This window comes from Aspergillus fischeri, genomic scaffold (assembly GCF_000149645.3).
Source record: "Aspergillus fischeri NRRL 181 1099437636266 genomic scaffold, whole genome shotgun sequence".
NCBI lineage: Eukaryota > Fungi > Ascomycota > Eurotiomycetes > Eurotiales > Aspergillaceae > Aspergillus > Aspergillus fischeri.
The window spans coordinates 3098308-3110734 of record NW_001509760.1 but is presented as its reverse complement, the minus strand read 5'-3'; the positions used below and the strand labels follow the sequence as shown (position 1 = coordinate 3110734).

At 52.1% G+C, this 12427-nt stretch overlaps 6 protein-coding genes across 6 annotated transcripts; 3 read left to right on the top strand and 3 right to left on the bottom strand.

Annotated features, from left to right (window-relative positions):
- Window positions 1-200: 200 nt before the first annotated feature.
- On the bottom strand, window positions 201-1190 carry NFIA_057680 (putative short chain dehydrogenase/reductase family oxidoreductase; the record flags this gene model as incomplete). Its single annotated transcript, XM_001258314.1, has 4 exons — window positions 201-303; window positions 452-619; window positions 684-791; window positions 892-1190. 4 exons carry the CDS (start codon window positions 1188-1190, stop codon window positions 201-203), a joined length of 678 nt encoding a protein of 225 aa, XP_001258315.1.
- Window positions 1191-1816: 626 nt separating this feature from the next.
- NFIA_057670 (uncharacterized protein) lies at window positions 1817-2752 on the top strand (the record flags this gene model as incomplete). Its single annotated transcript, XM_001258313.1, has 1 exon — window positions 1817-2752. The coding sequence occupies one exon, from the start codon at window positions 1817-1819 to the stop codon at window positions 2750-2752; it is 936 nt and encodes a 311-aa protein (XP_001258314.1).
- A 629-nt stretch (window positions 2753-3381) lies between these two features.
- NFIA_057660 (uncharacterized protein) lies at window positions 3382-4603 on the top strand (the record flags this gene model as incomplete). Its single annotated transcript, XM_001258312.1, has 5 exons — window positions 3382-3420; window positions 3478-3594; window positions 3649-3940; window positions 4053-4254; window positions 4318-4603. The coding sequence occupies 5 exons, from the start codon at window positions 3382-3384 to the stop codon at window positions 4601-4603; spliced, it is 936 nt and encodes a 311-aa protein (XP_001258313.1).
- A 450-nt stretch (window positions 4604-5053) lies between these two features.
- On the bottom strand, window positions 5054-7911 carry NFIA_057650 (glycoside hydrolase family 55 protein; the record flags this gene model as incomplete). Its single annotated transcript, XM_001258311.1, has 7 exons — window positions 5054-5250; window positions 5372-5568; window positions 5648-5740; window positions 5814-5909; window positions 5976-7101; window positions 7175-7627; window positions 7692-7911. 7 exons carry the CDS (start codon window positions 7909-7911, stop codon window positions 5054-5056), a joined length of 2382 nt encoding a protein of 793 aa, XP_001258312.1.
- A 1257-nt stretch (window positions 7912-9168) lies between these two features.
- On the bottom strand, window positions 9169-10709 carry NFIA_057640 (DUF1996 and WSC domain-containing protein; the record flags this gene model as incomplete). The annotated part of the gene is made up of 3 exons (XM_001258310.1): window positions 9169-9792; window positions 9854-10307; window positions 10372-10709. The coding sequence occupies 3 exons, from the start codon at window positions 10707-10709 to the stop codon at window positions 9169-9171; spliced, it is 1416 nt and encodes a 471-aa protein (XP_001258311.1).
- An 821-nt stretch (window positions 10710-11530) lies between these two features.
- NFIA_057630 (glycoside hydrolase family 128 protein) lies at window positions 11531-12283 on the top strand (the record flags this gene model as incomplete). Its single annotated transcript, XM_001258309.1, has 1 exon — window positions 11531-12283. One exon carries the CDS (start codon window positions 11531-11533, stop codon window positions 12281-12283), a length of 753 nt encoding a protein of 250 aa, XP_001258310.1.
- Between the last annotated feature and the right edge of the window lie 144 nt (window positions 12284-12427).

Below are 12427 nucleotides of genomic sequence, written 5' to 3'. Positions count from 1 at the left end.
CCTACTGCCTAATCGGAACACTTCATCGAAGACATAACACTGCAAGAACTTTCTGGTTGCTTGTAAACATGCGGCTTTTCCAATTCAGACTCTCCAATGATGGCGTCATGGCAGGCGTACACTCCATCCCATTCCCACTGTTATCAGCATCATGTGTTAGACACCATCCTCTCATCGTCACTCTCCATGGTGGATAACACCTACCACGGCACCTCCTTTCCATCATACTGGTTAAGGCCCAGCACATTCTCCCACCCGGGTACGTGAACGTTGAAGAAACGACCGTTGCCATCCCAGCCAATTCTATGAACAATATCCAACACAGAACTAACACTGACTTTAACGGGGAGATCAGCATCTTCGCTTCCCAGATCTGTTTTCAACCACTAGATTTTGTCAAGCATTAGTTACTCCAAGTACAGTTAATTATAGGTCTGACAGAAAATCCTACACCTGGGCTAACACAGAATACTGTGAATGCTTTATTCTCCAGTTCATTGGCGTCTTATTGGCGTAGAGAACTGTAAGCATGTTCAATGCAGATTTCGTAATCTTGTAAGAAGGGACTGTGACAGCATGATTGATGAACTGCTTCGAAATGGAACCAAGCGTAGTAGAGCTTAAATTTTCTTTAGCTAGCTGCTACTTATACCAAAAAAGAGAGACATCGGGAAAGAACTTACATGTTAAGGACCTTTTTCTCTTTTCCCTTCCTCATCAAAGGCAAGACCGCCCTTGTGAAATTATGCACACCAATAACATTAGTGCGAAACACCTCTTCTAGGTCATCCCTTTGCGTAGAATCAGTCAGGAGTTAAGGTTAGCGTGGGGGTGTGGAAACCTCAAGTGACAAGTGCTTCAGGGAGGTACAAGAGGCACAAAGGGGCATACATCTCTTCAGCCGGTCCATTGCTCATAACACCAGCATTGTTGATAAGTACATCCAACCCTTTGCCGTCCAGGTTTGAAGTGATGATGTCTACAGCATTCTTGATGCTGCCTTGATCCGCCACATCAAGGGGCACATATACAACGCGCTCCGGATGTCGGCGCAAGAGTTCCTGGAACTTGGGGTTATTGAAGGATCGAGCGGAAGCAAAGATAACAATGTCATCATTAGAATTGGCCAGTTGACATGTTAACTCGAGACCGATCCCTCGAGAACAGCCAGTGACCAGGTAGGAGCGCATGGTGCTGCCTGGATTAAAGCTGGAGGGGCAGTATTCAGAATACGGCTCAACCGCAGAGTATGCTTGAAAGAGTGTGGGTGAGAAAATGTTCAAAGATCAAGCGAGTTAAGCTGGGACCTTAGTCTTTTTTTGATATGGCGAAGTGTACTCGGTGTATCCGGATATTTAAGTCTCTTGGATGAGGATTGACATCGCGGATCTACGGCTTCGATGGACCTAAAGATACCCAATAATCTCCGGTATTTCCGGCGCTGACGAGTTTTCCAGAGAAATGGAGACTAAAAGCATACCCTCTCCAAAATTCTATAGACCTTGGTGCTTAATTATTGTCCGTAACTAACTAAACAGTTCGTGAATGATGATAAAAAAGCTTCAAGAGCGAATAGTCTAATTGTGGATACTAGCGGAGTTAGCAGAAATATATCCGGGCTACGGCGTACCGTACTTGAAGAGTGCTTCCGCCAAACCACCATATAAAGGCACAGAAGAGACAGACATCACTTATTTCGGCCTATGACCCTTTTCGGCCTATCACTGACCCTTGCGAGTCCAAGCTCACAAACGCATCCCGCCGTCTCCCCAGGTCATATTCCGCAAGCGACGTTGGGTCAATATTCGTTGTCTCAATGCAGGCCTTCAGACTCGCTCTCGCGAACAATGCTATCGTGACGGGCATACACTCTATCCCTCCGCACTCGGCTGCATCTCCTGTTCGCTACCGTCCACTGATTGTGGCTTTGCATGGTGGGACGTACGACTGTCATTACTTCGATGGGACTCCGGAGTGTTCTGCCTCTGTTGCGAGCGTCGCCTTCGGAATTCCGTTTGTATCGATCGATCGACCCTGCTATGGGGCCACAAGTTCCTTCCTACCCATTCCTGAAGGATCTGACTTCAACCAGCAAACGGGCCTCTGGTTGCATCGGCATATCCTTCCAACTATATGGTCTAAGTTTGGCGAAGGCTGTAACTGTATTGTTCTCCTATGCCATAGCCTTGGTGTAATCGGGGGCATTATTGCAGCGGCTATGCATGGACAGGATGAGAACTCATCATACCCCCTGGGAGGCCTTATTGCATGTGGGCTGGGTGATAAGCCACCGTTGTCGGCAGATGGTGCTCCTGCGAACTTGCATGCAAGGATAGGGCCCGACCATCTTATAATGCCTGTGGACATTAAGGACAGAGTAATGTTCCGGCCTCGAACTTGCAGCCCAGAAGTTCTGGCTCAAAGCGCGCGCCTTAATGCACCAATTCCAGATGCAGAGGTACAGCATTTCCGAGATTTTTGGCTTCCTACTTGGCGGGAGAAATGGGCACGCTATGTGGCAGTGCCGGTCATGTTTGCTCTTGTGGAGAATGATCCCTTCTTCGAGGCCACAAAGCAGGAACTCGAAATTTGCATGGCAGCATTCACTAGTAGTATCCGAGTTGATGGCAGCTTGATTAATGGCGCCCCTCATTGCATGGAGTTGAGTTATTGGTCTCAGGGATGGTATGCTCGTTGTTTTGGGTTTGCGATGGAATGTTCTGCTGGCATAGCTGTTTTAAACCAGGAGTGATTTTTCTATTTATTTTGATGCTACAACAAATCGTAGGAAAGTCTGTGGTCTCCTGTACCGGGCTCATATGATGCTTGGTTGAATTGACGTCCGAGGTCAAAGAATGAAATTCATGCCTTGGGAGTCGTGCATCAAGACCTTTGTTTAGATAATATTCTCTGGAGTTCTGAACTAAAGTGAGCTCTAATTATTAACTTTCATTACTTCTATAGCCTACTTATAGATGCAGATACTCTTTCTCTAGGGCTACTTATTACTCAAAACCCTCTATAGATAGAGAGGCATAAAGAGATGTTTTCCACCCCTAGAGTTCATAACAGCCCTGAAGATGGCTTTACTATTAAAGTTTATTAGACCCTTAGAGATTAATAATATTAATATTAGCTCATTTATAGTAATAGGGCCTATAGGATTTTGAGGCCTAACATAATATTATTAATTATGTTAAGGAAAGGTAGAGTGGGCAAACCACTATACATCTTAGCCTATTAGAAACCTATACTAATAAACCCCTGAGCTTGTTAGTTATATATATAGAACCATTTAATACTGCATGTATCCGGTACTGGCCGGGTGGCATACCCCGCAGCATCAAACCGCACCCCGAGGATGACCTGTCCCTTGACCAGATGAAGGAGTTGGTTAAGGGGTGGCTGCTCTTTGTCCAAGTATTATTGTCTTTCTACACACCGTCTGAAGGAAACAAGGTACTGACACAGCACTAGGAGGACTGGGTTCGTCGTTCTGAGGCCGCTATCGCGGAAGATGATGGGGATTATGAATTGCGCCAACGGCGGAAGCTCGTCAAGCAATGGGCCTCCGCAACACAGGAGTTCCGGGATGTATGCAGACCATCTGCTAATGATAAGTTAACTTGTGCTTACCTGGCAATGTAGAGTTTCCATGACCGCGCACCCATTGGCCTTCCCGGAACAGAGAGCGATGGTGAGGTCCTGGGAGGGTTGCGATACCCAGCCGAGGCCCTAGAGCGCATAAACGACACCCAACAGCCCTGCGACCTGAGAGGTGTCATTTCAATCGTACCAGTGGATCCCACGAACACTATCAATCGAGCACGATGGATGAAATTCGTCATGCTGCTTTATGGGTACGGTATGGAGATCACTCACTGTCTACAAACTCACTACATGCCCTCAGAAGCTGTGCCAAACCCAGCCACCCCGGGAGGTAATGGTAACCTTTGGTTGAAGATTTTCCTGCCTGGCTGTATCTCGAAACTGCCCTTTTCGGCTCAATATACCTCACCCGCACCGAGACAATTTGTATCTTGGGTGCACAGGCCCATTTGCGCTTGTGGATGAGGAGGGGCTACGAACAGGCCGACTTTCCCTGACTGCATTTATGGCCAATGGTGACGTCGAGGACTCTGTTCCTATCCGGCCTTTCAATATGCACAAGCCTTACCTGCAATATGGTACGCTTGGAAAAGGACTAGACGATGCGAAGGGCGCCGAGGGGGCATTCATACCTCAGAACGAACCGTGAGTTTACCTAATTCTTGCTTTTCCTGTAGAAGTATACTAAGAAATGATCTATCTGTCTAGGCTCAATATGGATTTACCTATTCTCGACATCCTGTGCAATGCCCAAGCGGCGAACGAACTAGTCAGTGAGATGGCATTAGGCGATCGTGACCAATGGAAAGAGGATGTTGAACGATACGCACCAGGGTTCTTGGCCCTTGAAGCGATCGGCAGGGGTGCAGAGTACGATCTAAACCTTCTGACGCCTGGCGGTGACCTTGGAGGTGGTGTGAAACGAAGAATGCTCAGGAAAATGGCGTCTGGTGTGGACCCGCGCTTTACAGTTCTTCCTGGGTTGAGCTTCTAGAATATATAGTTGTAAACACGTGTATCAGGATTCAGGCTATCTCCAATTGCCGAGCAAGCCAATTCATGTATTAAAGCTTTAGTATAGAGCTGTGCAGCTATGCTCTGCCATTTGATCCTGTGTCTCGCCAAATTCCTCAGGGGCAATCCAGATAAGGATGCGATATATGTTGGTCTTAAGTACCTTAAGACTTTTCAAGCCCCATGTGAAGCCGGGGGAGGTTTTTGCAACTGTCACAGAAAGCAGAGTGTTTGGCCTATTGCATGCCATGAACCTACGGTGATCAGTCACATAATGCGGGCACCAAAGCTAATGAGATATAGGTAGACTTAGTGTACTGATATTTATTTGTGAGTATATTCACAGCCGGTAGGCAATCTTCCGCAGTCCCTTTCCTTTGCAACACCCTCCAAGGTTCCCACTCCACCTAGGCTAGGCTTGTTTCGCTCCTCACTGGCTCCTGAAAAGCGCAATATTGTTTGTGAAAACACCAATATTATCGCTGAAGCTCGCCAGACTCCGCCCATCCTGATCCACCATGCTCCGAGTGCCGAGCGTATTCAGGTTGTACACGGTAATAGCCGAATCGCCCTCGATGCTAAAGATGGAGTTTTGGCAATTCTGTCCGCCGCCGTATGTGGAGCATACTGTGTTTCACGCAAGGGACATCCATATTAGCAACCGTTGTCCTGGCAGGGCCATGGGGAAACAAGGGGGAAGGGGGACATGGAGGAATCATGACTCTAAACTAGAGGAGACTACACTAACCCGCATCATAGTTATTGAAAAAGGAGTAGAGGCCGGCGCCGTACACGGAGAGGTCGTGCGAGTCTACCACACGGAGACCCCAGCCAACCTCGCAGTTTCCGTCGGTGGAGCTCTTGCAGCTTGAGGCGAAGTCCGGGTCATGGATTGCGTCATTCGGCGTGAAGGGAATCAAAGCGTTGGGGTTGCTCTGGTAGTACCTGTCCGCGAGACTCTTGTATCAGCATATTAAGTAGAGACACGAGAAGATTGTGTTCCAGGAAGCGGCTGAGGACATACGCTGTCTCTGTTTGGATCTGGCCCATGTACACATTCTGGGTCGAGACGAACTGGTACTCGTAGAGGACGTTGTGTTCGACGGATGTGCCGGACCTGATGATTTGCAAGTGGGTCAGCTTATGATCGGAGAGGGATACAGACGCCAGAGGTAGCAAAGTGCACGAACAGCCAGATGTTTCCCTCGGTGCTCTCAATATTCAGGCCACGTCCACTGTAGAGCGTAATCTGGCCGCCATCGGCCTCGGTCTGGACATCGATATCGCTTTGAAAAGGGTTAGTGCCCATGCATGAGCTTCATACAGCGTGTCCGGGAGAAGTAGAGACTTACTGATCCGAAACCCAGAGCCAGGTATTCTCCAGGTAGAGGCTTGAAGCAGACGGTGTGACATGCATGAGCATGTAAGCGACAATGCATTTCTCATCGGCCTCCGTGATCACAGTCTCGGGTGTTTTGGCGCACTCCCTGGTCGTCTGCTGGGACCCTGCGAAGCCTCCAACGCGCGCGTGCACCTCCCACATTCCAGACGGGTCGGACGGCGACGCAAGGTTCCATTCAATGAGCGTAGCGCCAGCCTGAGGCCCCTGCGTGCTGATGATGAAATCCGAGAGCTCAACGTGGCCCTGTTGGCCAGCTTGTCCGACTTGGATCACAGGCTTGGGCTCCTTCTGGTTGTTGAAGAACGCTCCGCTTGACAGGATGACGGGGAATGCCTCACCGACAATCCTGGAGCCTGCGGGGATTCGAAGCGTGCTGGTCACCTTGTACACGCCCGCATCGAGGAATAGCACCCGGCCTGATGCGGCGGCGGCATCAATCACCCTCTGCAGTGCTGCGGTGTCGTCGGTTGTCCCGTCACCGGTAGCGCCGCCGTCCCGGACACTGGAGAAGGCCGAGACAGGCAACTGCTCATACTGTGGCTTGGAGCGCTGGTAGTACTTCCCATCACCAGCCAAAAGTCCAGCAGGCCGCGAGACCGGGGTGATGGCACCGGCAAATCGAGTGGGCCCATCGGGGACATATCGATTTCCCTGGCCCCAGCCTGAGATAACAGACGAGCCCGTAGTGCCCGCCAGAACTGTGCCCGAGGGACCCTGAACAACAGTAGCCACGTTGCTGATAGCCACGTTCTCAAGTATGATGCTGCCAGCAGTGTGCGGCATAGAGGACTCGGACTGTGCGGACTTGATGGCGACGGGGGTATTGGCGAAGGAGCTGTCAAAGACGGTGATGGACCCAACGCTTTGCTGCTCGCTGCCACCTGTAGAAATATCAATGCCGACCTTGCAGTCATTGATGGTGATATCCTGGTAGGTCCAGCCCCAGTTCCAGAAGTGGCTGATGGCAGTTTGGGCGTGGTTGAAAGTGAGGTTGCGCATGGTGAACTGCTGGTTTCCGAGCGCGGCGCCAATCTTGCCTCCGTTGAAGATGAGATCCCCGGCGAAGCCGGCAGAGCCTGTTTTACACTAGTTAGTATCGGGAACCCATTGATCTATTCAATGTAGATTGTTGGATATTAATAGACTCACCACTTTCGCAAAAGATCCCCTGATGCTCCGTGCCCTCGTCGGCGCTCAACTGGAAAATAACATTCTGCAAGCTGGTCGCCTGCGCCGTGGGCCAGTGGATGCCACTGATCTGCCTCCTCGCCGCGACATCCGTGGTATCAAGCACAAGGTTGCGCACCTGTCTCCAAAATACGGTAGTCGCAGGCCAGTTCAACCCCGGCCCAAAGTAGGGGTCGCCGTCAATCAGATAGCCACCGTCAAAATCGGCAGATGCCTTGATAACAGGCAGTGCGTTCGGGTTTCCCGTGATGATTGTGTTGTAGTAGTCGAAGATGGGCTTCGAAATCACGTACGTGCCCGCGGGAAAGTAGACTATGGCGGGCGTTGTGGTGCTCGAGAAACAGCCCTGCCCGCAACGCTCGCCGCTGCTCATGGCTTCGTTGATTGCGGCCGTGTCGTCCGTGACACCGTCGCCTGATATGTGATATTAGTATAGGGCGAATGCGCGCTGAGGTCGGCCGCTGCGGGTACGACTCACCTGTTGCGCCAAAGTCCTTGACGTTACGGAACACCCTATATCCTGAAGGTCCCAGGGGTGCGACGCCCTGGTGCGAGATGGACTCTAGCCAGTAGTCGGGGCCATTCGCTGCCTGGGGAGAGTGTATACTCTCAGTAAAAGAGCTCCCTGCAGGGATTGCCGCACCGTGGGCCAGGGGCCCGAGCAGGACGGGGAGAGTGAGAAGGGAGCGGATGTGCATGATGGCGGCGCAGGACCACTTTGTACAATCGAGGGCTAGTTGATGCCTCTTTTGGAATGATAGTCGTTGTAATACGGGAGGACATGTCGTATTTATATTCCTCCTCGCTCTGAAGAGCGCCTGTCCTTGCAACCTGAGAGCGCACTTTGTCGTGAGGAAACGAGTCCCCGCCCCGTGCTGTTACTACTACGGTGTTGGGGTAGATTGGCACACTTTGCGCCAAGACCTATACAGAAGGTTCTCCAGATTAACTCCTCGTTCTTGCTCTGGACGGCCCACTGGAGGCGCGGAGTATCGCATGTGAGCCATTTTTCGTTGGCAGCCCCTCAATCCACCAAGGCAGGCTGCACAAACCCCATCTCAATCACCGGCACGGCGCGATATTGATTCCAGGAGATACAATGGCTGTGAGGTTGCTGAAGCGAAGTTGAGGTCGAGTTCCTTCACACGAGCATACGCGCTGTGGAAGTTCGGCACTTGCAATATCGCCAACGTTTCAGATAGATCTGCCTAAGCGAATCGCTGTTTGTACTCTACTGCAAGGTTAGCCCAGCGCACCCCGCTTCAGCGACGCAGGGGTATTCTACAGTAACGTTCTCCAAACTCCTTCATTTCGCACGACACTCCGCGGTTTAAGAGGGGAAGTTGTGGGGAGTCTGGGGAGTTGGCGGCCATGTTTGCCTGAGTTCTGCTAAAACCCCGCAAAAGCCATGTAGGCCCGGCGCAAGATTGACGCATCTCACGGGTCGGAATCCTCTCCTTCCGAGCACCAGTACTCTCTGCCACATCCTCTGAGGCGTCGGGGGGCGTTGCCTGAAGGAAGGACAAGCGGCACGGACAAAGCCATTCTTGCGAGTCGTTCCTTTCCGGCTTGTTATGCGATTGGATGGAATAACGTCCGGTGAGAGATACGGTCTGGGGAAATCTGGGGAATGAGTGAACTATACTTCGGTGTCCTGCATCTGTGACCGTGTTGATCCAATCTTCCCGAGGGTAGACACATGGTACTACTTTCAATTGCTACTAACCACCTTGATATGAGATGGGACAAAGTGAACAAACAACGACAGCTTTCATTCTAGGAGTGTATACTCCCATATGTAATACTATATCTCAAATGGAAGACTAAACGAAGACAAACTATTCACAGGATCAATCGAAATCATGGCCAAGACCACTTTCCACGCGCGCTTGGCTGCACGCACACACAGCAAGGCAAGCCATCTGCAGTAGAACACCGCAATAACCGCATGCATTCTAATGCGGGACAATGGGATACTCCAGGTTCCTGCATCCACCCTGGCACCTGCGATACAGACCGATAAACCCATATCCTCCGCAGTTCTGCAGGCTGTCGCCAGCACAAGGCCACAGACAATTGCCCATGGGCGTAACTGTAGGCATATCGTCCTGGTCCACACTATTCCCACAGAAACACTCGTCTGCATTCTCCACGCCAGCATACTGGTAGCCTTCGGCATTGCATTTCTCCACGCACTTGGCCGGCGTCATATCCGAGATCCCTGCCATCGACCCGACTAGGACCCGCTGCCCGCCAACATTATCCCGAGTGCAACCCACCCACTCCCACCCGTGGCTGCCAGTGAGATCGGTGTAGTAGTGCAGGGGCTCGCCGATGGTGGTTGGTGCGCCGCAGCCGGTGACGGGCCTGGCGTCGTTGGGGCCGGGCTGGATGGGGTTGCACCCGGGGAGCTCATCGAGCCACCCGTCGATTCTCTCGTTGATCGAGCGCTCAAGAATGCAGCCGTCTGTCACCCAGTCTGGCTGCATGGTGATGGGCTCGCACTTTGTGATGTCGCCGCCGCCGTCGTGGCATGTGTTGATGGCGTCTTGGAGAACGTCAATGTCCCAGCCGTTGAGCTAGAAGATTTGCCCATGGAGATTAGTGACTTGTGTCTTTAATTAATAATTAAGCACTTACAAAGTCACCATGCAATCCATAGCCCGTAGGATCCCCGAACGAGAACACAAAGGGCTGCTGGTTACCATACCACATATTCCCAAACCGCTCCGTGTGCCAGGTAACCTCGAGGAAGATCGAGATAATCCTGACCGGGTGGGATGCAGGGCACGGCCCGTTGTCGTAGCTCTGAGTTGGGTAGGCCACATGGGACCTGTGGTCGGGGCTGTCTAGGTTAACGCCGTCCCAGCACGAGGGAAAGTACACCTGCGCGCGCAAGCCGTTCGGGCAGTTGGTCGTTGGGAACCCGTGGGTCTGCGGGGTGCCGGGGGCGTTGTAGTTCAGGCACGCAAAGCTGCGAGCGGCGGTGGCAATGTCGCCTTTGTCGCTGCGATCGAAGGGGCTGCCCGCGACCATGCGGAACCCGGCTGGGGGTGCGACGATGGTGCCGTCGGTTGTTGGGTCAGGGCGTTGCCTTTTTTTTTATATCCGTGTTAGATTGGTGGGACTTTTAGAAATGTCCAAGACCTTGAACTTACTCGTAGTAGATGAGAGCACCGCCATTCTGGGGCACTTGGATGAAGCTCCCGTTCTGCGCGTGGTAGTACAGCGAGGCAACCCAGTAGTTGGACTTGTCCTCTACCGCGGAGCAAGAGTTGCACTGCGACGTCTGAGTCATGTTGTAGTCCATTGTGAATCCAAAGCCGGATCCGCCCATGATTGTATGGACATGGCCAGATGCAACACCCGGCTGGACGATAGGGTCTGCGCGTTGGATGACAAGGGGGGTGCTGCAGGGCACCTTGAAAAATGCGAGGGATAAAGTTGCAGAGCTGAGAAGCCACGCCAGGGAGGCCTGCTTGCTGAACAGCGGCATAATGAAAGAGATCACTGCAGAGCGTATTGTAGGGGAGACAATTTTGGGACTCCTCGTCGTTTCTTTGTCCACGGCCACTTCCGGCTCCTTTTAACTTAGCAGATTGATTCTTTCTGCTAATGCTGCTGCTGTTGCTCCTTCTCACGGACAAGGGAATCTATTTAACTTTGCAGCTTGCTTCAGACGGCATGAATCCCCGACAGCCTATACAGACACACGTCCCCCCACAGCCTCCACACTCCAAATCTGCAGGCATGATTCTTGAAACCCGGAGTCGAGCTCGTCGCGTGTTCTGCGTCCCGATACTCCGCGACTCCGAACGATTATCAATCTATTGAGAGGGCTATGCATCTACCGTTGCCCTCGCGGGGTGCCGGTGAGAAATGCTGCATGCCTCACGCGGGGGTGGCACATATTCTGCAGACAATTTTCTGGGGTACAACGTCTGCAGCACCACCTCCGCTGAAGTGGAAGACCCGGGCTAGGGCTGCAAGTGGTCATCTACAACCTACTCTTCTGAAAATCAGGGGATTTCACCGATATTCCGCGAGACACCGCGGGCGAGTGGGTGTAGGGAAGCGGGTTCGGTGAGATTATGATATCGAGAGATGCCACAAGGTGTTCGCATGTTTTGTTTGAAGTTGATTGAACCAATTCTTTCAAAACGATCAATCTTAACTCGACATGATGTAGATCGCAGATCTCAGTGTCCTTCGTCAAAGAATATAAATACAGGCAATGCGTAGTCAGACAAGGTCTCTACCAACACTGCCAGTCACCCTCATACACTACACTCATATTGATTCTTGATATCCGTTACCATGACCTTCAAGACCACCTTTTCCATCCTCTACGCACTAGGGCCTGCCCTCGCCCTCGCCCAGGGAAAGCGCGGTCTCGCGTATAACGACGGCGCCCTCGCAAATCTCTTCAGCGAACATAGCCAAGTCACCTGGGGTTACACCTGGGGCTACGACCGCAACGGGCTCAGCGCCTCCTTGGACTTCAACCCAATGCTCTGGGGCCTCCCCTCCTCGCTGAACCCCCAGTGGACCGCCGCCGTTCGCGCAACCGGCGTCGAAGCCATCCTTGGCTTCAACGAACCAGACCTCGGCTCCCAATCGAACATCAGCCCGGCCGACGCGGCCGCCGGCTACCTGGTGAGCATGGAGCCATTCGCGGGCCAGGTGCGCATTTCGACGCCCGCGGTGACAAACGGTCCACCGCCAAACATGGGGACTGGGTGGATGGACCAGTTCTTCGAGCACTGTACGACTTGCACGATTGACTTTGTGGCAATCCACTGGTACGCCAATAACGACCCGGAGGGCTTCAAGGCGCACGTGCAGCAGTTCTACGACAAGTACCATCTGCCGATCTGGATCACAGAGTTCGCGGCCAGTGGCTCCGAGGCGGAGCAGATTCAGTTCCTGCAGGCTGTTTTGCCGTGGCTGGATGCGCAGCCCTATGTTGAGCGGTATGCCTACTTTGGTGTCTTTCCCGGGTTCCTGGTCAATGAGGGCGGAGACGGGCTTTCGCAGCTGGGACAGGTATATGCGACTTACAGTGGCTAGCTATCTCGCGTGCATGATGACCTGTTATCATGTATCCAATGACATTGCCAGAAATTGCACTTTCGTTGATCTTTATCTCTGATCCATGTCATAGCCATACAAACTGGTACTGCTTGGTGCTGTAGGAGAGGTTGACAGCCGAAG